The sequence below is a fragment of the Panthera leo genome, chromosome D4 (genome assembly GCF_018350215.1).
Source record: "Panthera leo isolate Ple1 chromosome D4, P.leo_Ple1_pat1.1, whole genome shotgun sequence".
Taxonomy (NCBI): domain Eukaryota; kingdom Metazoa; phylum Chordata; class Mammalia; order Carnivora; family Felidae; genus Panthera; species Panthera leo.
Genome location: NC_056691.1, coordinates 56984321 through 57010731, shown reverse-complemented (window position 1 = coordinate 57010731; position 26411 = coordinate 56984321). Strand labels below are relative to the sequence as shown.

At 43.3% G+C, this 26411-nt stretch overlaps 1 protein-coding gene across 4 annotated transcripts in view; it reads right to left on the bottom strand.

Moving 5' to 3' along the window:
* The window catches only part of UNC13B (unc-13 homolog B), a 258600-nt gene that overhangs the window by 26404 nt on the left and 205785 nt on the right, over window positions 1-26411 (bottom strand). For 3 of the 4 annotated variants that reach the window (XM_042914013.1, XM_042914011.1, XM_042914012.1), the window contains 8 exons: window positions 11353-11399; window positions 9127-9205; window positions 6497-6571; window positions 5787-6006; window positions 3447-3674; window positions 2691-2832; window positions 762-931; window positions 146-261 (listed from right to left, as the gene is read on the bottom strand). In XM_042914013.1, coding sequence (XP_042769947.1) covers window positions 146-261; window positions 762-931; window positions 2691-2832; window positions 3447-3674; window positions 5787-6006; window positions 6497-6571; window positions 9127-9205; window positions 11353-11399 — 1077 coding nt within the window. Of the gene's footprint in view, window positions 1-145; window positions 262-761; window positions 932-2690; window positions 2833-3446; window positions 3675-5786; window positions 6007-6496; window positions 6572-9126; window positions 9206-11352; window positions 11400-13908; window positions 13932-23055; window positions 25539-26411 lie in introns of those variants that run through there. The other variant, XM_042914014.1, reaches the window with a different exon arrangement.

Sequence of the window (26411 nt, the reverse complement as noted above, 5' to 3'; positions counted from 1 at the left end):
GCTGGGACTATTACTTGGGCTGTCCAGGGTAGCATGGTGAATAAAAACCAGGCCCCAAATCTTCAACCATCCCGCAATCCCATTTATTGTCAAAGGCTTTCCCAGCACTGCTTTCTGACACCCCATCTACCAAAGGCTGGCTCACCTCATGGAGACACGTATATTGCACATGATACGGTGCTACCTTCTCCTCCCCCTTGATCTCCACACTGATTTGTAGTCGGATAGCCCCTGAGACAGCTGATTTATCTGTCCTCTTCTCTAGGAAGAAAAGAAGACCAGAGATTGACACCAATGCAACTACAGATAGCGCAGACAGCCCCCATCCTGGCTTAATCCAAGGAAAAAGAGGCACTAATCCAAAGTTCACATAACAGAGTGAACTCACTCCAGCGACCACATAGTCTACAAATACCCCCAAATATTCCCAATATTAATTTCTTTTTATTTATTTATTTTTATTTTTTGGTTTTTTTTCCAATATTAATTTCATTAAGAGAATAGGGAGCTAAAACCATTAGAGATGAGCATGAAGATTAAAGGGCCTCCTGAAATCTGAAGAATGGCTGAACAGCCAGACTGAGTTCCAGCCACTTCCACTCCTCTGTCCCCCATCTCTACTCATCGTCAGTTCTCTGCAGGTAAGACAGGCTCTGTATGCTTTAGGGATTGAGTGATGGTTTTGGTAGGCAGGATTTTCCCCCAGATTTCCCATTCATGCTCTCCCTTCCCAGAAAATTTCTCTGGTCCTGTTTCCTCACCCAAGTTGTACCAGACGTCCATCTCGCCACTCAGTGTCCGAACCTCAATAATGGTTTGACCAAGGAAATCATCAGACTCTCGTTTAAGCCGCTGTTTTACTCTTGACTTGATGTCATCATCTTCATCCCATACACGTACCTTGATGCGGTCAGAAGAGTTGTGGCACTCACTGTGAGAGAAATAGGCAGGCTCTGTTAGGTACCAACCAAGCAGCACTCATTCTTATTACTTCCAATTCCCTCCCAAAGCTCCATCAACTGTACTTGAAACCTTGTAGATGAAATGAAGGAGTCAGGGAACAGTGGGTGTCAGCCTGGGTGGCTCTACATACCATTATCATACCATTCCTTATTGCCTTGACACAAAAAGTGGGGAGACAGAAGAGTAATTAGAGACCATTCTGATTTCCTGTGCAGCTAGCTGTATCAACAACACTAACAGGAAAACACCTGGACAAATGCTACAGAGCCACAGGAAATGACTGCTAGTTCCCTTCCCAGAGTCAGTAAAGGTGTCAATGTTCATGGTATGTCCATCTGGTCATATCTGCTTAGCTTTCCATCTAGCTCCCCCCATCCATCTAGGTATGTGCTTGGTGAACTTCAATCATTCTTTAAAACCCAGGTGATCTGTCATTTTGCTCTATGAGGTTTGCTTTGGAAAAGGGAGTTTGGTCAGATCCCCCCTCACGCTCTCCTTCCCTCACAGTTGCTTAGTGGGTCCTATTGCCTCATACAAGAGTTGTACTTGACTGAATTTGCTACTTCTTTCTCTGTGTTCTCATACTATTTTTGCACACTCCATTAAAATATTATAGTATAACTGTTGGTCTACTGAAAAACAGCCAAACCAACAAGGAGCTTCTTGAAGGCAGAGACTGTCTTACACATTTTAGATACACAATATCATCTACAGTGTCTTGTATAGAATAGGGGCTTAATAAATCATTTCCTAAATGGATGAGAGCAGGCAAAATTGACTACAGAGTCAATTCATTTAAAATTCATCATAAGAAGAATTCAAGCAGGAACCTCTCAGATTCTCAAAGGAATAGGTGCTTCCCCCAGTAACTATTGCCTCTGGACTCGAGGCCAATTTTACTAGGCCTCAATCCCTTTCCACGTGAGTTCTCCAAGGAGCCAACGGAAGAAGATCTCTATATAACCAGCCTGTTCATTAGGTAATTCAGATTCTAAGTCCTGGTATAAGGTGTGTGACAAAGCACCTGGATTCTCCACACTTTAGTCTGTGTCCTAGACTAGAGCTTGACATTTTTTCAACAACCATCTTGTACTGTCTTATGAAATAGTCTGTAAGAAAGTAAGACAATGGAAAAAGGAGTGGGGGTGGAAGCTGAGAAAGAAAAAAAAGCAGAGCTTTTTAAGGGAAACAGAAACTTTTCCAGATCCCAGATTTCTATCTTCAAGCCAGAATTACCCAGTTGGAGGACACGGACATTGCTTCCCAACTCTCCAGAAGAGTCTAATCCTTCCTAGGCAGGATAGCAAGGCTGAAAGGTACACAACAGGGTGGCCAGTTCCTGGCTGTCACTGAGCAGTAGTAAAATCTTTCTAACGCTAGAAAAAGCAGTATGGAGTTCCCAGGAGCCCCTGATACAATAGCCCATGAGAAGAAACCCAGAAAATAAATGACTGCTGCCCAACTGAATCCTATGAGAAATAGGCTTCTCCAGTACCTCTGGCCCATCCCTTTTTGTTGAAAGAATTTTTATTTATTTAAAGTAATCTCTACACCCAATGTGGGGCTCGAAATTATGACCCCAAGATCAAAAGTTGCATGCTCCACTAACAGAGCCAACCAGGTGCCCTGCCTCATCCCTCTTAGGGTCCAAGCCAAGGATAATAGGACTTAATGCTGCTTCTAAAATACACATAGTCCCAGGTAAGACAAAACCCTCTGTTACTTACAAATGGAACTTCTCTTCCCAAACAGGGTTCAGATTCCCAAAAATAGTCTTGGTACGCTTCTTGGTTTTGCCCACTTGCACAGTCACGTAAGGGTCACTGGATCCTGTCTTGTCCTTGGCTTGTAGGCCCTGGGCACACACCACTGCAACCCAAATATAAAGGATGAGGCTTCAGAGTATGCTCTAGAAGTCACAAGTCTTCCATAGTACTACTCATATGCTCTCCATCTTAGAGCAGCCTCCATCTGCTCCTTGAACAGGAACACGAATCTTCTCACTCTTCCATATCTATGCTTAGCCCTGGGCTGCCAGTCTTTCTCTGAAAGGCTGGCCCAAGAATCCCACCTCCTCACCAGTGCCTTAACTGACCACCTTCCCCTACATTGATATATACGTGCTTCAGCCACACCCACTCAGCTAGTAAAGCACTAGCTTATTTCCTGATCTCCTACTATACCATTGCCCCCTACCCCCCTAGCTCTTATAATATCAAACTGTTAACCAAGTCTATAACATCAGATTGTTACCAAATCCTTCATTATCATTCATATCATTTGTAGGTGCTGGTCTTGCTCTCCTAACACCCAATGGCACCAGGCTCTAGGAGAGGAGGAGTGATGAACAGTAAGGCCCTCCTTCCCTCAATTCTACCTTCTTTCTCTCCAGCCCCCTGCTCCCTCAAACTCAGGATGCTTCTTCCCCAGGTTCCTCACCATAGTCTAGGCCTTCCTGTCCCCTCAAACCTTGGCCTACTCACCAGTGATGGTAATCTTGGCCGACCATTTGGAGGTGCCATCCAGTACACTCTGCTTCACTGTTTTCATCTGTTGCACATGGGCCACTTTGCTCACAGTAAAGACATCCCGGATAACTTCAAAGATCTCTGGCTTATTCCGCTCTCGGATCTTCATGCGGTCCTTCATGGCCATGATTATATTCTGGGTCCGGTCCTCAGCTCCATGTTTAGAACTCTTTTCTGCAGCCCCTGAAGGATCGCCAGAAATAGAAAGATAACCAATAGGCAACCCACCAGACAAAGGGTCAGGCTGAAGAATGCAGCTTAACAGAGGTCACTGAGAAGTGGAAGAAGCTTAAGACTGGGATAGCTCTCGGAAGAGTTCACCAATATGGGACCTGCTGAAGTTTAACACTTGGCCAGTGGAATTTAAAATGCAACTCAAAGGGCAGCACAATCTTGGTAATTACTATGGGAGTTTATTATACTATTTCCTGAATTTTTCATAAAAAAAAGAAACAAACAAAAAAGTTTAGCTCAGCCTGCAGATGACCTTGTCTTTCTTCTACCCTAGGTGGTGGTTGAGAGTTACCCTTCAAGTTTAAGGCAAAAATATCCCCAATGGGTATTGCAGTTATCAGGGAGGGTTGGTGGATGGGCATGACAACTCCACCAATCTCATCTGACTTCCAAACCATGACAGAGATCCCAGAATTCATCATGGCGCACACTGGATTCTGCCTCAGGGCTCTAATGCCTTTAGTCTCAGAAAATATGTAGTATGGTAAGAAAAACAGAGCAGACTCATCTGATGTATTTCATCATATGGGCTTGTCAGAAAGGGGCCAATCCTTCCTTTACTGGCTCTGCAGATTGGTTCTTGTCTCTATTCTCCAAAGACGTAGGTCTTTTCTACAAGACCTGGAGCAAAAATTAAGGCCAACATCTGAATCCTAACCCTGAAAAGATGGCAAGCAGATCTGTCCAGGGAAGGCCATAGAAGGGCATTTCATTCCACTCCTCACTTCACAGAAGCCTTAGGCAAAACATATTTTCTGATAAATGAAAATGACCTGGGTTGCATCCTAGTCTTGCCATTTAGCATATCCCATACACTGCTACTTTCTTGGACTGGGACCTCTGGAAGGCCCTTGAGGAAAGGATTGACACACTTGCTATGGAGCAGCATTTCAGAAAGTTTCCAGCAAGCAGCCTATGCAGCCTGCCTGGCTTCTAGTTCTTAGTAATTAAAGCAAGAGTCTGCTGGCACCTGTGCTTGAAACCCCTTATGATGGATTTGGGCAATCATCACCAGCATTCATCTTCAATCTTTTCAGAGCCCCATCTCTTCCACTGACTTGTTCTACCTGTTTCTTCATGTCTGCTATAGCCATGCCACTGGCACCAATCTAGGGCCCTCCAAACGAAGACATTTTAAGTGAACAATTAGTTGAGGCCTCTCTCCCTGGGCCCCATTTATGTCACATATCTTTCTTTGGGATAATGAAGTGCTTCTGAGTCTAAAGGTGACCCTTCTTTCTCCCCATAATCCTTGAAGTTTTCATTGCTATGACTTGGCTCTGAGTAAAATGTGGAAGACCTGAGGGGCAAGAAAATACATTCCCACATCCCTAAACCCTGCTCCCCCTGGGGTCCAGGCACAGTGGTTACAAGTCCTGCAGGAACAAAGCAAGGAGACAAGAACTTGGAGGGCTACTAACTCCTTCAGCAGAAACTTATTGCTTTTCCTGCTCCTATTCTCCCCACTCCATGATGGTAGCACAAATCACGTATTTAGTCAGGGCCTGGGAGTCTGGCACATTCTCCTCTGGGACCTCTGCCTGATCCATTTGTCACTTCTGTTCCCAGCACTGTTGTCTAAAACCTGCATCTATAGGCAAGGAATAAATGCTGCCTTCCCTGGGTCCTAGAGTCTATACCTCAAGAGGTTCTTCTGTGAAGCCTGGAACCTCACAGAACTCTCTCTTCCCATTAGTTTTGGTCCCCAATTAATCATACTCTAGTCATTTGAGCGATATGGCCACTGCAGTGTGTACATTACTCAAGCACAGCTTCTGGGATCATCTGAATCCTGGAAGAGATTCTAGTTCTGCCAGAGGGCCACAGAAAGCTCGAATTTGTTTTCCTAAAGGTGCTTAAGACAGTGTGTTGTAAGACCTGTTATTTGGAAAGGCAATGCCCCTTGACTCAGGACCCTAGTTTCTTTGAAAAAGAAAGAACTTCATAATCAGGTAGACTAGAGGAATGATAGTTGAGCCATCCTAGCTCTTTGTTGCAAGACTATTTGGGAGAGGGCCTGCTGCCCCTGCTCTATACCCCTCATCCCACAGGGATACTCACGTTGCAGGCAGTCGGCGTTGAGCAGATCCTGGCACTTCTCATGGCACTTGACTCCACACTCACTGCAGCGCATGCCCTGCCGGGCAATGCCCCAGAGCAGACCTTCACACTCATAGCAGTAGGTAGGGGTAGTGGCCGTCCAGACCTCAAAGTTGTGGGGTGTGGTACACGAGATGGGGTAGATTAAGGCCTGCAGGGTTTTCTTATACACATGGGATTTCTGAAAGACACATAACCCATCACCCGCCAGCAACTTTAGGTCTCTAAGAGATACCAGAACTGAGATCCCTGCAGGGTAATCAAGACCCTGGTTTCTCCTCTGGCAATAAAGGAAATACTCTAGCCTGGCCCAGCCCACAGCCAAGAAGCCCCTGGAAGAAAGAAGCCCCTCAATGTCATGTGCTCCTGGTCATCCAAGAGAGATCTGACCCAAATGCTACATCTGAACCTTTTCCCAGCATTCAAGCTTTCTAGGAAAACAGAGGGTACTAGGCCCACCATAAAACCCTGAGTTCAGTGGTCACATACTCCAATATAAGACTTGGGCTTACCTCTGTTCTGACCCCTTGCCTCTTTTAGTATGGAAAACTCAGACACAAAGCTATTTATCTGTTTCATTAACAATGTGTGCCTAACACTCATGAATTCTCAGTTAGAGTGGCTACCAGTCTTTAGGCCAGTGAACTCATGACAGCCCGTGGGTCACTTACCAGCTCTTCATCTTTGAGAGATGTGCGTGTAGCCATTGCAGAAGTAATCCCTGCCTTCCGGGACTGGACCAATGACTATGAGAGAAGACCGGCTGTCAGCCCTGGCTACTGCCAAGGGCTGGCAAATTCCTGGCAAAGGAGTTTCAGTGACCAAAGTGATTTGACTGCTTGACTTACTACCTTCTGATTTTACTGTCATTCACAGGAACCACCCATGGGTAATAGGTGATAAGAGTACCAAACAAACTGAGGGTTGACAGACGATGGGGGAGAGGGGAAAGTGGGTGACAGGCATTGAGGAGGGCACTTGTTGGGATGAGCACTCGATGTTGTATGGAAGCCAATTTGACAATAAATTATATTAAAAAAAAAAAAAGATCCAAAACACAAGGCCCTTAGGAGACTATTCTAACAATGTCAGAATGACACTTCTCTTAGGGTACCTATCATCCAAAGACTCTCTCTTTCCTTCACTCTTTTTAGGTTTCCCACCCCTTGTGTATAGGAAGACAAAGGAAAATGACAAGTTTAGAATTATAGTAGGAAATACATCATTAAGAATAGAATAAACTATGACATAGCCACATTTAAGAACCATCACTGAGGGGCGCCTGGGTGGCTCAGTCGGTTAAGCGTCAGACTTCAGCTCAGGTCATGATCTCACGGTCCGTGAGTTTGAGCCCCGCGTCAGGCTCTGTGCTGACAGCTCACAGCCTGGAGCCTGCTTCAGATTCTGTGTCTCCCTCTCTCTCTGACCCTCCCCCATTCATGCTCTGTCTCTCTCTGTCTCAAAAAATAAATAAACACTAAAAAAAAAAAAAAAAAAAAAAAAAAAAAAGAACCATCACTGAGAACAATTTCATGCTATCCTTTATCCCTGGGTACCACCCCTTGCCCACACAATCCCAGGTGGCTATAGAGGCCAGCAGCCCAAATGAGCAAGATACTCAGCTAAAGGGGCAACATAACCACAGTCAAATCAACCAGGGCAGGGGGTTAAGTCTGAGAGCTGGGACTGCTCTGCTAGCTAAGCCCTTGTGTAGAGGGGCCTCATGTTATCTGCCAAACCCAAGCTTTAAGAACAGCCCCTGGAGGGTGGACACTGGGTAGGCAGGAAGTGTATCAGCCTAAACAGGAAAAACAGTTGGGAAGGGCCCGGGTGGTTTGAGATTCTTAAAGAGGATGGAAAGGGGCTCTGGAAACACTCACCATAGCCTGTGCAGAGGAGAGCAGAGAAAGGAACAACAGGATGTTAAAGCCACCCCCAAAAGCATGAAAAAACTAGCAGAGGCAACTGGGAGGTAGTCTTCCCAGTAGTCTGATCCATGTAGGGTACAACATCCCAACCCCCTCTGCCTCTATCCACTAAAAATTATCTTCAATCCAGCCAGCTATCCAGCACCTAGAGCTTCTACTCTAAGGAGAGTTATGCCAGAAAATGAAATATAGGCAAGGTTAAAATATGGAGGATGAAAGTAAGACATGACTAAGATACTGCTATCCAACTAGTTAAGCAAAGAAGAGCTGGTGTACAAAAAGGTGGGGTGGGGTAGAAGCAGAGAAAAAGTATGAAAAGAAAAAAGAGATGCAAGATAATGAAATAAAGTAATAAAGAAGAGATGACATCAAAACTCATCTTTATCCAACCAGCTTGATGGTAAAAAGAGAGGTATATTAGAAAGGAGGAAAAAGAGAAAGGAAAAGATACACAAGCAGTAGGAAAGAAAGGAAGGAAAGAAAAAAAAAAAAACAAGAGAAAATGGCAGAGGATATTTCCATTCAGCCAACTAAGGAGAGAGACACTGGTAGAGGGGAAAAAAGCAGGAAATGAAGGAGAAATGGGAAAAGGAGTGCATAGAAAAAGCAAAATAGACTGAATGGGGGGTGGGGACAGAAAACAGGAGCAGAAAATGGTACTAAGAAAAGGGGTTCAAGTCTTACTGAACTTCTAGCTTTTGAGCTCTAGGATTGTGGGGGACCCTGGCCCCCACTTCACCCCTCACTACCCACTAGGCTATGCAAAATTCCTTGAGTTGATCCTGCCACAGGAGGTATAATCCAAGATGGGAGCTTCCAGTCATCCTGGAGGTCCTGAGATCAGCTTTAACTCTTAAGCCTGTTTCAATTCAATTCTACAATTTTTTTATCATTACCTCTCAGTGCCAGACTCTGAGTTAAGTACTAGGGACACAAAAATACTCCAGCAAGTCTATGTCTTGGGAGGAGACCATCACTTTATCTTTAAGGAGTAGCATCAGTGGTGCTCATTGCTAAACTCAATGATATAGGTCAGGGCTAGAGGCAATTTCCATTCCAGGTCATCAAAAGAGGCTACAGAGAAACCCAGAGGAATAAGATACCTAGAAGACAACTCTGGTTTGAGATAACCCAGGTTTGAGGGCCCAACCTATAGTTCCAGGTAGGAGCTTTAGCTAATGAAGAACCTGGGGCTCTAATAAGGAAATAAGGTCCAACTAAGGTCTCATCACTAAGTCTCAGTAAAGCTTTAAATGATTGATCTTCAGACCAATATCTGTCACTAAATGGACCACTACCAGTCCTGATAATATGCCATGGCCTAATGGGAGATACCCAAACCCTATAGCCTAAGTCTTCAAAGAGTCACTCACCAGATCACTGACAAGTGGCAGTGGCTTCTTTCTACGTAGATCTGGCATGCTGTCAATGCCATAGAGCCCTCCAGCTGGCCTAAGGGGAGAAGAAAATATGTCAAGACTTGTTATGGCAGGTTCAGTGTTCTATTCTCCTTGCTCACCCTCTCCCCAGAGGAAGATGAACTGATTTCCACCATGTGCCTTTGAGAGGGGTAAGGAAGACACAAAGTGAGAGAAATAAAACCATGGAATGATGAGCAATGGAATCTGCTCTCGGGGTGCCCCTCCATGTTTCCTTCTATAATTTCAGCCAAAAACAGAGAGATCTTTTATCCCACAAGGACACTTCAAGGCACCTCTGTTTACTTGAAGGCCCTTGTGCTGCATAATGCAAGGAGGGAATTGGTAGTTAAGAGGGCCCCTCCCTAGACTCAGGCCACAGACTCTGCTCCCCAAAGATAAGTGTTTCCTGGCCTGTGCTAGAACAGAGCCCACAGGAATGGCTCTACAGAAGAGCTGCTGCCTACGTGAGAAAGACTGCTAATGATATGTAGAAGGAGACTTTCTCCATCCTGAGTAAAAGAGTCACCACTTCTGTCCATTCAAGCATCCTGAAGAAAAAGGTCTCCATGGAGAGGAGCTTGCATAACCAAGTGGAGGGAGGATAAGTGGGATAGGAGACTTCCAAATAACCATTTAGAGGGGGAAAGAAACAAAATTTAGGAAGGAAACAATAAAAGGACTCTGAAAGTCTAGCCTAGCCCTGTGGATACATCAGCAGGGACCAGGAAAAAAAAATTACAGTTGGAGCAACTGGAGATTTCTAAAACTTTTATACCATTTCTATGCATTCTGTTGTTCTTTGCCATTTCTTCCATAATTATATGAATAAAATTACAGAGAACATCCTGGAACACCATTCTCACAATGAGATAACCTGGGTTTTAGACCCAACTTTTCTACTAACTCACTCTATGTCCTTTGCCAAAATTCCTTCCTTTCTTTGGGTCTTGACGCCAATTCTATAAAACAAGGGGAATGAACTACAAAATTTTTCCAACCTTTTAGGAGTTGTCATTCCGAACCTCAAAGAAAAGAACTCATATACTTGGCTTTAATGAAAAGAAGGAGATGGGGAAGGTGGTAAGATAGTTACATGGTACACCATAACCGATCTAAAAAGAGACATGCTGCAGAAAAATAAGTACTGCCAGCAAGCTATATAGGTAAAGAATGGAGCCATAAATTAGATCAAGGCCAAGAGTTGGAACAGACAAGCTGCTATGTTGATTTCTAATAAACTAGCTTCCTGAGCACAGGAAATGAACTTTGCTTTCAATGAGACTACCAGAGCTAGGGAAGTTCTCAACTTGTGACAACTTCTAAGGACTAAGCTGAAGGAAAGATGACAGGAAGGCGTTTAGAAAATCAGTGCATGGCCCCATTTAAAAATAGCTTAGATATTTTCCATTATCATGTATGTATTTTATAATCATTAGAAAAAAAAGCTAAAGTCCTGAGGAAGGGCTTGTTGAAGTAGCAAGTTTGTGGCTAATTCTAAAAACAAGGAGAAAAGGAAGATCCTGAGAAATAATGGACAGTGTATGTGCCAGGGAGAGGTGGGGGAGGGCACTTAAACTCTTTTCTCTCTTGGGAATAGTCAGTTATAGACAGCAGTTGAGCAGCTGAAAATGACTCTTTGCTGCAGTCACATGGGTGTGAAACTCCCAAACAAGAAGCACAGACAGAACACACAGAGCTCCTAAGGGATGCTACTTATGTCTTGACAAGAGTAGAATGGAGTAAGTAGGTGACTCACAATAGCTGAAGCAGGACAGAGCCCAGAGAGTAATCTAATCAGCTACACTATCAACAATGGAATAAAAGAGAACTGTGTCAAATGCAGATATTTTTCTAGTTTCCTCTTTTATACCTAAAAGGGTTATCACTAACTATGATGCATTGAATCAAATTCTAGAGGCAAAGATAGGGAAGCCCCAAAGCTCCCTCCCCTGCTTCAGGGGAACCATGCTATAAAGCTCTGTCTTCTGTCTTTGAGGAGTCAATCTGCAAAGTTCTTCCCTCTCCTCAGAGAACCAACCAATCCCTATAGCAGAGCCTCTTCTTTCCCAGGATCCAACTTATGGAGTGTTTTCTACTGTTTCTCAGGGGGAAGCTAGAAGCAGCATGAGAGACTGTAAAATCCACAGAAACCTAGAAACCTTGTAGGGAATCACTTACCCTCCTGGGAGCCACTGGGGCAGAGAGGGGTTACCATCGTCTGGAATCTTTAAAAAGAGATAGAAAAAAAGTTAAATCCTAGAAAAGATGGGAGACAGCCATATTTCTTTGGTCAGGCAGTAAGCAGTAAAGTAGGAATCTCAGAGAAGAGTAGGTCACATACACAATGTGGTGACATAGCCAGACTGATGTCTAAGCAAATGCCCTGATGAGCCAGAGCAACAAGCAGGTTGCCAAAATGAGTGCTACTTCGTCTCCCTTCTCCCCAGTGAATAGGAAGGATATAAGGTCAAGCTCTAAGGCTAAGGTCCACTGGGAGTGTGAGAACTATCAGAACTTCTATCTCCCTCACACAATTCACTGGTATATATAACAGTAAGCCAAGGCCAAAAAAACAAAAAGATCCAGTTAGGCTTCCAGGCCCCGCTTAAGCAAAAGGACCACTTCATATAGAGTCTGGCCTTCTTCTAGTTATATTCCTAAATTCCCTTAGCTATCACAGAGTGGCGACTTGGTTCTTCTGGACTCCCATCTCATCTTGTGATTTGACTTTGTTCAGGCTTCCTTGAAGCCCTAACTCACAGACATTCTACATTTGATAAGGTCTCTATATATGACAAGAAAACCCAGGGCAGGTTGGATACTTAGATTATCATTCTGGTGCTGTTTATGAGCTCTACAATGAGAAGTTGAAAACTGAGGTACCAAATAATTCAAAGAAGAAACTGCCTGAAAACAGTTTTTAAACGTTTCTCCACAAACAAGCAAAAAACCGAAACAAAAACAAACAAAAAACCCAAAAACAAACATTAAAAAACACACACACAGAAAAAAAAAACAAAACAAAGCAGTGTAGACAGAAAGTTCCAAAGCTTCTAGGGCTTTCTAGAGAACCAATGGTAAATGCTGTTTAGGCTCAAACAGAGCTAGTGCTAGCAGGTCTGGGGCTTTGTGCCCCCTTCTTGTCCCCTAAACTCCCCAAAACTTTCCTGCCTCCTAAAACCTGGGGTCCAGTTAACTATCCTGGACCAAATGTGCTCTAGGACAAGGGAGACAAAGTAAGGTATTTAACTTGTACAGGGGGTAAAGTTTTGGGAGGGCCCTGGCTGGGAGAAGTTATGGATAAAATTACGTAAAACAGAGTAGAAAAGGGAGAGGTAGGACAGGCATGGTGTTGGGTAATGTAAAAGTGGGTAAGAATTACCCTGGGTCAGCAGTAAGGCTCAAGATGAACTTTGGATGTAAGACCCTTCTCAGACCGTTCTCAGGTTGTCTGGATTCTAAGTAAGCTTATCTGCCTATTGACTACAGCCCTTCACGAACCCATTTTACCTTATCTGGCTCTTGCCCTGGTTCTGTGGGTGAGATGATACTGGCAAAAGGACAGCCAGGCCCAAAAGGAAACCAGAAGTGGATAATACAAGTCCCCTAAGGTTGCTTTTGAGGGGTAGCCTATCCCTAAATCCCCAGATCCTACCACACAGAACTTACCTTCCCTTTGGAAACAGTCACTGTACTGAGGAGATTTTTATTTCCTACCTAAAATTAGATGTTTGCCAGAAACCACTGACCTTAAGGAAACAAAGTCACAAAAAGTCTCTGGGAACCAGGGTTCAACAAACTCAGATCATACACATTTCCTGTGCTTAGAGGGGACAGTGGGTCTGCAGAAGCCTGCAGACAAAAGCATAGAGCATGCACACACAGGTACTGAAGGAGGGTTGTGAGAATGAGAGGTGGTCTAGATAAAGTACCTACAGCGGGTACATTCATAGACACAACTTATGCCTGAGAGAAACACAAGGTGATCATGGATCCTGCACACAGGGCGATAAAGCATGTGCGCACACCCATTCGAAAAAGGATATTCAGTGTTCACCCGGGCCTGAATCACAAGCAAAAGCAAACCCTCACGGTCTTCAAGAACCAGTGCACAGCATGATTTATACAATGCATTCACATGGCATGGGGGAACCACATCACAGGTCTACAGAAGCTTGTGTTCACAGAGAGACCAAGAAACCTGCTCAGAAGCACAAAGCACATTCACACTTAGGGCCCCAGGCAAGAGGCACAAAATGCCTACAGCAATTCCTGCTCTCAAATACAAAGTGTATGCATGCTGGGCTCAGCAAGGGTTTACAGCATATGCCAACCTGCAGCAACAAGCAAAAAATGGACAAACACTGTGCAAAATAGAAGAGAAGGCAATCAGTGTTTGGGGGAGTCAAACTGAGTACAAGTATAAGCACACACATGCTACATTGAATGTGCACCATGCTGGCACACACATTCTCACACTGTGCTCCAGGGATGTCTGCAGGAGCATACACAAAAATGGAGCATGCCCACAAACTGCTTTTAGGAAAAACAGACTATCTACATGAGCCAAAGCTCAGAGGCACAGATCACGTGTGTGTGTGCGTGCATGTGTTCGTCCACACGCACACGCGCGCGCACACACACACACACACGCACACACACACACACACTGTGCTCAGGAGAGAAGGGTAGAAGATAGACAACACAAAGGACCCAAAGGGCCAGAGGCACAACCTGAATGGCTCCTCGCTTTCCTTCTGCAAGGAGAGAGAAAGCAGGGAAAAAAGGGCAGAAAGGTTAGTAGATTCAGTCCCATAGCACGGAACCCAAAGAAAATGCCAGCTAAACCTTAAGGGACATGGAGGAAAGGAAGAGATCCTCTGAACAACTGGTTAGTTCACAGAGCCTAACTCCAAGAATCCTTACCTCCCCTATTGACTGGCCCCTCCTTTTAGTTTAGACCATTCCTGGTTTGGCTACTCAAACTAAAGGACAAAGCCTGCCTGGGGATTTCAATCACCTTTCTTCCCTTTCCAAAGTGGCCTGCATGCAGCATCAAGGAAACCAGTGCCACACACTTTGTTACCAAGGGCCACTCCAACAGGCTATCTGATCTGGGCTAAGCACAGAGGGAGTTCCTTCCTTGGAAGCTACATGAGCGCACTCTGGATCTGGGATAAGTCCTCAAACGCCAAAGGCCTGGTGACTGAACCCTTTCCATTTCACAATGCAGGCCATGCATTTGCCCAGTAACCCTGGCCTGTTTTCCCAAAGCCTGAGTTAAGTTAGGCCAGGTTAAGGCCTGGAGTTAAGGCTAGGACCGGGATACTCAAAGGCCATAGTTGGGGGCATCCACTGGCCACTGACCTACAAAGTTACCATGATCTAGATGACAAAACCGTGATGGCAACTCCAGGCCTAATTATCTATTAAATCCAGAACAATTCTCCAAAGGAAATTGATGCTTCCAGAAGGGCTTTAGCAAGTCACAGAAAAGGAAGATAAAGTCCAGAAATTACTCCTCCTAATCATCAGACTACATTGTCTCTAGGCCACATATGGATAGCTCCACAGGTTTCCTTCTCTAAGGCAAGTACATTCACCTGGGCTGATCAGCTACCCTCTTTCTTTTCCCTCCCTTTTAAAGATCCACTGACATTACATAACAAGTAAAAGGGAGAATCATAAAAACTAATTCCTAAGTTTCCAATTTTTCAGCTATTTTTGATGACATAATGGGTCACCCGACCTGACAGAAGAGTTAATTCAGGAATAGGAATCCTCCAAAATAGTGCAGCTATAGGAAGGTGAATGCGATGCAAAAGACACTTGCTGGAATGGGTCATATCTCTCCTACATTTACACCCACCTCCCTTATTGTATTCTGCTGTCTTTGAAAATGAAAATTAGGCAAGGAACACTTTAACTGACCCTGTGATTCAAATTGGAAAGGTTTCTCTCTTCCTCCACTATCTTGAAAATACACTGTATACATCATGTCAAAGTTACTTTGTGTCTTTCTGTTCTCCCCAGAGTTCCCCATAATACCTAAGAATCTGCTGACAAGGCTCTCCATATATATATATATACAATTTTACCCTTGTAGCCTGAGGGCTTAGCACATCTCCCAGCATTTGTATGTAGTTAAAGGAACTGAACTTTGAGGACTTAGAAAACAACAGCTTCTCAGAACATGTCTTTTGCCAATCACCAGAGAAAAACGTAGGTCTGTTAGCCAGTAGCCTGTACCATATTCCAGACTGCAAGGAACTGCTGTATTAGCTCTTTAGTTTGTCCCACCGACTAGACAAATATAACAAAACCTTTTCTTTTCTTTTTAATTTATTTTTGAGAGAGAGAGTGCGCACATAAGCAGAGGAGATGCAGAGAGAGGAAGACAGAGTATCTAAAGCAGGCTCCATGCTGACAGCAGAGAGCCCGACGTGGGGCTCGAACTTGCAAACTGCGAGATCATGACCTGAGCTGAAGTAGAACGCTTAACCAACTGAGCCACCCAGGTGCCCCTCTTTTTTTAAAAAAATGCTTATTTTGGAAAGAGAGAGCGTGCACGCTGCGACTGGAGGGGGGGGGGGCGAGGGGCAGAGAGAGAGGAGACAGAGGATTGTAGAAGTGGGCTCTGCCCTGATAGCGGAGAGCCCAATGTAGGGCTGGAACTCACCAACTATAAGGTCACATGACCTGAGCCAAAGTGGGACTCTTACCCGACTGAATCACCCAGGCATCCCACAAAACCTTTCTTGTTAAGAGTCAAACTTTTTGTGCTTCCTAACTTCTTAAAATGCCTTAATATTTTTCTACTTAGATTTAGTTTTCAGTTTAAGTGCTATATGTCTAGGGTAAAAAAAAAAAAAAAAATTGCCTGACCCCTAAGAATGATAGCACTCTTCCAGACAGTCCATTTTATAAGGAAGGGACATACTTCCTCATCATTAAAACAATCTTAACTCCATTGTAGTTGGGAATGAAAAGACTTGAGGCCCTCCACTAATATGAGCCTGCATTTCCTTACCTGTAAAAAGCAGATAAGAACTCTACCTCCTAAAGTTACAGCAAGGATTCATTTCTTCAACAAGTACATATTGAGAACCTACTACACACTAGGTACTGTCCTCAGTGCTGGTGATGCAGCAGAGAATGAAACAAACTCCCTGATCTTGATAAGTTTCTATTCTAGAGTAGGAGCTGATGATTAATAATCATGAAGACAATGAAAGTAGCTAACATTAAGTGAACACATCATGTATCTGACATTTTATTAGAGTAAGCTCATTTATTTCTCTCAACAACTCTACTGGGTAAATACTATTATCTCAATTTTTTTGTTGATTAACTGAAGATTATCACAGAAGTTAAAAAACATGCCTAAAGTCACAGCAAGTGGCAAAGCCAAAATTTAAAACAGGCATTTGGTGCCAGGATCTATAGAGACTCTGCTGCAAACTTCAGGTAAGGGTAAAAGATAATGCCCCTGTGGTGATGCTACAGTTACTATTAAAGTTTTACAAAAGGTTGTCAGGAAGGCCTTATTGATAATGTGACATCTAAGCAGAGACCAAAAGGAAATGAGTGAAGAAGCTATTCAGAGTTCTAGGAGAAAAGTACTCCAGTCAGAATATACAGCAAGCCCAAAGCCTGAGGTGAGAGCATAGCCGGTGTGGAGGAACAGCAAGTCTGCGATAGAGTACTGGTTCAAATAGGGCTCTGCAAGCTCATAAGCACTTTAGCTTTCATTCTGATACTGAAAAATCAATGGAAGCTTTTGAACAGAGTAGTGATATGATCTAACTCATGTTTTGTAAGGATTACAAACTCTGATTGCTGTGGGGAAAACAGACTGTAGAACAAAGGTAGAAGCAGAGAGACAAGTTAGGCTATGAAATCATCTGGGTAAGAGAAAATGGTGACTTAGACAAGGATAGTTAGTGGTTAAGGCAGAAATAGTGGTAAGTTTTAGGTTACCTTTTAAAGGGAGAGCAGGCAGATTTACTAACTGATTGGATGTGGGCTATGAGAAAAAAGGAAAAGCCAAGAATGACTCTACGGATTTGGGCCTGAGCAGCTCTAAGAATCGAGTTGCTGTTTACTGGTAAGATGACTATAGGAAAAGTTGGTTTGGCAGGGGCTTGGGAAAAGGACCAGGAGTTTGGTTTTGGTATGTCGAATCTGATACGCCTATTTACTTCCAAATAGGAATGTTAAGTAGATGTAGAATCGGGTGTTCATGGAAGATGTCTGGGCCAGAGATATAAATCTGGGAATACTTATAAAACTCATGATATTGAAAGAGATTATCTAGACCATGAGTATGAATAACAAGAAATCAGGATTGAATCCTGGGATGCTACAAGATTGGGAAAATGAGGGGGGACCAACAAAGATGGTGAAGAAGGAATGGTCAATATAGAACTGGGGAAGAACCAATACAGAGAGGTGGTCTGGAAACAAAGTGAAGAAAGTTTTTCAAAAAGAAGCACCTGAGGCATAAGGACAGACTAAAAGATCAATGGAATAGAATTGAGGATCCAGAAATAAACTCTAAAATTTACAGTCAGTTGATTTTTGTCAAGCGTGCTAAGACCATTCAATGGAGAGAGTTTTTTTCAACAAATGGTGTTTGAATATCCATATGCATATGAATCAAGTTGGATCCCTATCTCCCAAACACCACACAAAAATTATTTCAAAATGGATCATCGACCTAAAAGAGCTAAAACTAAACAACGTTTAGAAAAAAACATAGGACGGGTGCCTGGGTGGCTCAGTGGGTTAAGTGTCCAACTTCGGCTCAGGTCACACGATCTTGCAGTTCATGAATTCAAGCCCCACATCAGGCTCTATGCTGACAGCTCAGAGCCTGGTGCCTGCTTTGGATTCTGTGTTTCCCACTCTGCCCCTCCCCACTCACACTCTGTCTTTCTCTCTCTCAAAAATAAACGTTAAAAAATATGTTTTTTTAAAAAAGAAAAAAACAAGGTTACTTCTCTGCAACCTTGGATTAGACAATGGTTTCTTAACTAGGAAATCAAAAACACAATCCACACAAGAAAAATATATATTGAATTCCATCAAAATTTAAAACTTTTGCACTCTATTTCATACCCATTATAATGGCTATCACAAAAGAGAGAGAGAGAGAAAGAGAGAAAGAAGTAACAACTGTTGGCAAGGATGTAGAGAAATTACAACCTTTGTGCACTGTTGGTAGGAATGCGAAATGGCGCAGCCACTGTAGAAAACAATATGGCAATTCCACTTCTCGTTATGTACCCAAAGGAAATGAAAGTGAGGATTCAAAACTGATATTTATACACCCATGTTCATGGCAGCATTATTCACAATAGCCAAAGGGTGGAAGAAACCCAAGTGTCTATCTACAAATGAATGGATAAACAAAATGTGGTATATATACACATACAACGGAATACCATTCAGCCTTAAAAAGAAAGGACACATGCTACAACATGGATGAACCTTGAGAAAACCTTATGCCAAGTAAAATAGGCCAGCCACAAAATGACCAATATTGTGTGATTCTACTTATATGAGGTACATAGAGTAGTCAAATTTAAAGAGACAGAAAGTAGATGTGGTTGCCAACGATTTGTGGGAGAGGAGAATAGGGAGTTAGTTTAATAGGTACAGAGCTTCAGCTGGGGAAGATGAAAAAGTTCTGGATAATGGATGATGGTGATGGTTGCACAACAACATGAATAAACTTAAAATGTTTAAAATGATAAATTTTATATCATGTATATTTTACCACAATAAAAAAATTTAGGGGTGCCTGGGTGGCTTGGTTGAGCATCCGACTCTTGACTTTAGCTCAGGTCATGATCAAACCCCGCATTGAAGCTCCATGTTCCTCATGGAGCCTGCTTAAGATTCTCAGTCTCTCTCTCCCTCTGCCCTTCTCCCCCACTTGTGCATGTTCTGGTTTAAAAAAAAAAAAAAAGTTAAATAAAACATGTATGCTTCAAAAACTCCATCAAGAAAGTGAAAAGACAAAGATTGTGGGAAAATACTCACAAATCACATATGTGATAAGGGTCATGTTCCAGAATATATAAAGTTGTCTTACAACTCAACAACAAAAAGACAACTCAATTTGAATAGACATTTCTCCAAAAAAATATAAAAATGGTCAATATGCACATGAAAAGATGCTTAACATCATTAGCCACTAGGGAAATGCAAATCAAACCACAGTAAGATACCACTCACGTCCAGTAGGATGGGTAAAATAAAAAAACACAAACATTAATAAGTGTTGGCGAGGATGTGGAGAAATTAGAACTCTCATGCCTTGCTGGTGGGAATGTAAAATGGTGCAACCACGCTGGAAAACAGTCTGGCAATTTCTGAGAAAATGTTAAACTCAAGAGTTATCAAATAACCCAGCAATTCCACTTCTAATATATACCCAAGAGAATGAAAAGATGTCTGCACAAAAACTTGTACACAAATGTTCACAGCAACATTATTTGTAATAGCCAAAAAGTAGTAAAGAACAAACCAAATGCCCATCAAATGATGAATGTAAACAAAATATAGTATATCCATATAACAGAATATTATTCCAACCACAGTATCAATACATGTTACAACATGGTTGAATCTTGAAAATATGCTAAGTGGAAGAAACCAGTCACAGAAGGCCACATGTTATATGAATCCATTTATATGCAATGTCCAGAATAGGCAAATCCACAGAAACAAAAAGTCAATTAGTGGTTGCTAGAGGCTGGAAGCAAAGGAGATTGAAAAGTGACCACTAATAGGAAAGGAGTTTCTTTTTGGGGTGATAGAAATGTTCTGGAGTTGATGGCTGCATAATTTGGTGAACATACTAAAAAAACAAAAAACAAAAAACAGTAGTTGTGCACTTTTTAAGGGTGAACTTTATGGCATGTAAATTATAACTCAATAAAGCTATTAGAATGAAAAGACAGACATAATCAATTACGTCAGGTTGCTGATTGACTGATTAAGAGGAGGACTAAAAATGAACCAGGAGTTTGGCAATATGGTGGTCATCTGATGGCCTTGACAAAAGCTATTTTGGTACAATAGTAGAAATAAAAGAATCGAATTTTTATATAATGCATGTGACAGTACTTAAAACAGTGCCTATGTAGTCTCCAAAAGAGAAGATAAGGGATGAAAAATAAGAACTCAGTGGTAAGCTACTAGTAACCTTAGGCCCTAAAATGTTCCAAGCAGAGCAGTGAAGAAAGGGAAATCTTAAATGTTCCATTGTGGTAGTAGCCACTGTTACTAATATTGAATCAGTTTACCAGCTTAGGGTGGCTACTGTTCTGGACTCTGTAACAAAAGTGTGTGGGTGAAAGGCTGTTCTTTGTGCTCACCTTGCTCCATTCTTCCTGCGCTATGGAATGTTGCTGGAGTCAGGCCTAGACCCAGCACCCTCCACCGCTCCCCCTGGAGCCCACAGGCCAGACTTGATCTTGGCTAAGACCCAGAACTTTGGCTTGCTTTCTTACTGGTGCTTCAGAAAACCTACCTTGTCTCATTATCACTGCTGCTGCCACCACCTGCTTACCACAGCTACCACAAGATCCTGCATTACCCACCAGGGTATCAACTCAGAAGGGAAATTTGCAAGCTGAAAAGTCAGCCCAAGTGTGTTGGGTGTTCATGCTAACATCGACCACCGACCAACCAACCGCCAAGGTTAAAGGAGCTGGTAAGGAAGTACTGCTTTGATATTTGTTGTTTCTATTGTTGCTGTAATGTAAAAATTTCTAAATGCCCAGTGAGAAGGAAAAAGGGCTGCAAAGTTAAGTGGAGAAAGAAATCCCTTACAGCTGAGGAATTATAGAAAGCTTTCTGGAAGAGGTGATATTTTTTTGGCTATACAATGAAGGACTAAATTTTGCTAGGCTGATTTGATGAACACAGCACCTTAGACTAGAAGGAAGCATCTATATGCGAATATGCTGAGAACAGAAAGTACAAGGTGAATTTGTGAGACAGCAGGGTTTCCTTTTGGGTGGAGTATAGTGGGACAAAGAGATAAGCCTGCAAATGCAAACTAGAGACCAACTGTAATGGTCCTGAATGCCAAGTGAAGGAATTTAGACTGACTTGTCCGTCCGTCCTTCCGTCCTTCCTTCCTTCCTTCCTTCCTTCCTTCCTTCCTTCCTTCCTTCCTTCCTAAGTAGGCTTCACATCCAGTGAAGAGCCCAGTGCAGGACTTGAACTCACAACCCTGAGATCAAAACCTGGGCTGAGATTGAGTCAGACAAATAACCAAATGAGCCACCCAGGTGCCCCTAGACTTTTTGGATAAGCTATAAGGAGTAGATCTAGGGATATTTGAAAGGAGCATGTGATTTTTTTAATTTTATGACGGTATTACATTCATTATTCAGATTCTAAAAAGCATAAAAAGATATACAGTGGGAAAAAAATTTATTTTTCATCCCATTAGTTTTTCACCTAGTACTTTTCCCTAGGGGCAATTAGGTATCAGTCTCCTATGTATCTTTGTTAGATATCCTACACAAACAGACACAGACACTATGGGTCTGTATATTCTTTCCCTCTCTTTTTTCTACAAATGTGGGGCATCTTATACATACTGTTCTGCACCTTGTTTTTTTCATATGGCAATATGTCTTGGAGATATCTCCATTTCAGTAAAGAGCTACCTTATTCTTTTTATAGCTATATGGTACTGTATCCCATTGTTAGGGGGTGCCAGTAAGTTATTTAGCCAGTCTTTCTTAACAAACATTGTTTTTACTCTTTGCTACTAAAAACAATGCTTCAAAAATAGAACACATGTCCTTTCCACATGTGAAAATAAACCTGCCGGATATATTCCTGGAAGTGATTCTGGGGCTCAAAGGGTATGTAGAATTCTGATACATTTTGCCAAATGTCTTCCTTAGAGGTTATACCAATTTACACTCCCATCCCACCAGCAATGTATGAGTGCCTGTTCCCTCACACCTTTGTCAACACAATATGTTTCATAATTTTAATTCTCCCTTAAGAACATTAATCAGGTTATATGCATAAGAGGACAACCCCATTTACATTCAAAACTGGATGAATACAGCATATGCTCTTTGGATAAATTTAATTTTGATTGGGAGAAATAATTTTAAAACTACATTATCTCCATGCTGCCTAGAAAAAAAAAAGTTCTCTCATTTCTTGATTCAAAACCATTCCATTCTCCAATTTAGGTGAGAAGCCTTTAGCTGGAGATGGAAGAAAAGGAATATGACCTGTGAAAGGCAGATGGCTCTTGGGCAGGGAAAGCACTGGACAGCTTCAAGTCGAAAATAAAGTTCTGTGTGAAGTCCAGTACTGGGAAGAAGAAAGTTCAGGATAAGGGATATTCCTACAATGGCCCATCAACTCCTGGGGAACTAGCAATCTTATCTCAGCAAGAAACCCATGAAAAGAATAATTTTAAAATGCAATATAGGATTGCATCAGCCCCTCTAGTGCCTGTGAGCAACATGCCCATTCCTGCCTCCTACACACCAACTTCACACTGGAATATCCTAAAAGTCCTGCAGCTGTAAACTACTTCTGCCCACATGTTCCTCCCTCTTTTAAAAAGGTAGCTTCTAAAGCCGCACCCACCCCCAAAAGATTGGAAGTTCTGTTTGAGATAGGAACCCCTTTCCTGTTGCTTTAGACCCTCTTTCACTCCAGTTCCCACAGGATTAGTTTAAAAATCTGTATTCAAGTAATTTAGACGGATTTAAGCTGTGGGCCTCCCCCATCACCTTGTGAAACTCACCACCAAGCTGGGTCTCACACTTGTCTGATGGAGACCATACCCAGCCAGCTGTGACCCCATTAAACATTGATTTGGAATACCTGACTGTATGTCTTCTACTGAGAGATGGTTTGCCTTCTGTACTAGCTCGTGCAAAAGTTTTTTCTGTCTCAGTCTTTTCTCTCTCAGAACATTTTTAAAGTTGTTGATGCACTTGTTGAGGTAGATGGTCTCTGCACACACTTGCTCTAGGCTTAGTCTGCCCTGCTTGGGAGATTCAGGCCTGGAACAAGTTTCATTTCCCAGACATGGAGCCAGAGCAAAACCTGACAACGCGTATGCAATAGGCGAGGAGTTAGAAGCCAGAGAGAAGTTGCTGGGATCCTGAAAGGTTTGGTCTCTCTGTGAAGAGATGCCCACTCCACCAGAGACCACACTGAGCAAGCTCTCACTCTCCTGACTCCCAGGGCTCTCCACAGAGAAATCCTGAGCACCCTCTGAACTCAATGTCCCAAGAAGTCTATCACTGTTCTCTGACTGAGAACCACTTTCATTGCTTTCCAGGTCCTCAGGACTGATGGACCCACTATTCTCAAGCTTCTGAAACACACCCTGCAGAGCTGAACGAAAGTGATGAATTGCTCGGCCCAGCTTGCTTTTGTAAAACTTAATTTCTAGATCTTCATCCTCCTGCGAGCCAACCAGACCACAGGAGGACTTTTCAAAGACATCTTTAAGGACCTGAGTAGCATGTTCCTCCTCCTCATTCAAGTCAATATGAACCATGTCACTGAAAGTCTCAGGCCCTATGATAATTTCCTCCATCATGCGATCACGGCTCAGAGTTGCAAACCTTCTGGACTTGTCTGTCAAAAGATCCTCAAGCTGCTTTGAGCTTAGAATATCAAGCCCAGCTTCACAGGCCAGGAGCTCGTCTTCTGTCTTCAGCAACCCAGACAGTGACAGACAGCTGCCAGCCTCGCTTTTATTGCTGCAGTGGTTTTCTCTTTTTCCTACACTACATACTTCAAATCCTTCGCTGGACTGTTTGAAAACCTGGGATGTCCCAGAACCCTCTTTTGAGATTAACACTAGGGAAGGTTCCTCAAATTGATGGAAGGTGGACAGAGTAGTCTCTTTCCCTGTCAGCTCACCACCACAACTGTCAGTGATAACTTGGGAGGTTCCTAATGTTCCTTTCACTTCATCTCCTGGCTTAGACACATCACTTGATTTTATGAAATTATTCTCGGGTGGGAAGGAAAGGCCTTGCTGCTCAGGGGTTTGAGGTTCTCTGCGTTGATTTTGAGCCCTCATTTGAGATGCTCCTGTTATGGGTCCTGTGTCCCCTGTTTCCATCTGAAGAAGTGATCCATGCTGGTTTAAAGAATTTGAATTATGATCCTGAAGTTGCTGCAAAAATGACAGAGACTCCTTTGGGGGATTCTTATAGCACTGTGGCCAGCTTGGTTCTTCTTTGGTGGCAATCCGGACCCCTACACTCTGCAAAAGGATGGATTTCTGCAAGATGAAGTCTCTGTGCTCTAGATGGGCAAGTTTCACAACAGTAGGCCTGGGGGCTGGGGCTTTGCCTGCCCTGTAAGCCTCTTTGATGTACCTGTTGCACTGCATGCCATTAACACAGAGGTGCATGGCCAGGAAGCTGTGCACCAGCTCCATGGTATTTTCCCCATCTTGCTCTGGAAGTCCATACAGATACAGAATGGCTTCTTCACTGGGTCTGTCCACATGGGGTTCCTGGACCTTTTCCCCCACACATACCTTAGGCAGAGAGCTGCTGCCCACCTGCAAGCCTTCTATTTCACTCAGAACTGAGTCTACACAGCTAGACACTTCATCCACTGAACCCCGGACTTGGCTCAAGTGCTGCTGCAGTTCAGCAATTTCAGTTTGGAGACGGCTGATGCCTTGTAGCTCTCTGATTATATAGTCTACTATATCCCCCAAAGGCTCTCGCTGTTCACAGCTGCAGCCTTGGTGAGGGCCTCTGGACAAAAGGGACTTGGCTTGATTCCTTTCTGAGGGCTCTTGACAGCTTGTGCTAATGCTGACAGATGAGAGGTCCTGAGAGCCCGACCCTGAAGCACAGGCAGTGGAGCCCAGAGGAAGCTGACTGCTGGTCTGCTGCTCAAAGCTGCAATGCTGGGCCAGGCCTCCATCTCTATCCCCACTAATGGCTGAGGCTGTGGACCCACAGTGAGGGAGCAGGGAGCTGTCCTCTGGTAAGGATTCAGCAGGGCCTGAGGACTTGCTCTTGATGCCACACATAGTCTCTGACTTAGCCTTATCTGGGGACAGCCTGGAGGAGGGTCCCAAGGTGACCATGATTTCCTCCTCTGACTCTTGCAACAATCGTTTCATTTTTTCCCTCAGGGTCTGAGGGATTCTCTGCTTCTTCCTTTTATTTCTGGTCAGAATGCTTACCAGAGATTGTCCTGGAAGGCAATAACCTGCCCTAGTCTTTTCAGTCTATTTCTAGCAATTAAGGCTGGCTGATGTTTTGGGCTTAGCCCACAGTGCTGCCTGGAATGATCCCATGTGTAGTCTCCAAACCCGGCACATGTCCCTGGATCCTGGCTTGACTCTTATCCTGTAGCTAGTGAAAAAGGAAAATAATGCACTCAGGTCAGAAAGCAGCAGAATAATTTTAATCTGAATCAAACTGTCAAGCAGGAATAAGAATATTACCTTCTAAGACTGTAGAAGTCAACCCTGACCTATCTCCCAATGCTGGCCTTAAAGGCTGTAGGCAGTCACTTCTCTTTCCTTGGCTTCCCATCAGAGAAATGATGTATCAAGTCATTGTGTTCTGGGCAAATACCCAAAAACCTCAAGATTAAGACAAACTCCTGGGAAGTAGGTGGGTAAGGTCAGCGAGTGACTGAACCTTTACAATTCAACAATAGAGTCGGGTTCAGGAATGAACAAATAGATGTTTAACTACCAAAGCTCAAATTACATACACAGTGAAAGACAAAGACAAGACATGCAATGTTTATTTTCCCAGTTGGTTGTTCTGGTGAAAACTCAGCAACTCAGATGTTGGTTCCTGCCTGTGCTTATAGCACAAAGTGTTTTCCCTTTGCTCAGTGGGAGCAACCCTTCACTTGGAGAAAAGACCATGGCAAGTATTTCAAACTTGGAGAAAAAAAGTTTTCTAAACTTAATTCTAGAGTAAGGTGGTATTATGTAAGCATAGTCATTGTCCAGACTCAGGAACATTAAGCATGTTTGGATCTGGAGGGGCATGTGGCCAAAGACACACATGTGGTGGACACACAGCAGGGAATGAAGGAGGCTCAGGAACAGCCTGGAGTCCTGAACTCCGTTTAATAGTCCCCAAGGGCTTGGTGCAGCCTAATCAACACACAGGTTTGGCTTTCCTCCTCCACAGTGCATCTCGTCTAATGCCTCTTTCAGAGCACCAGGTTAAGTG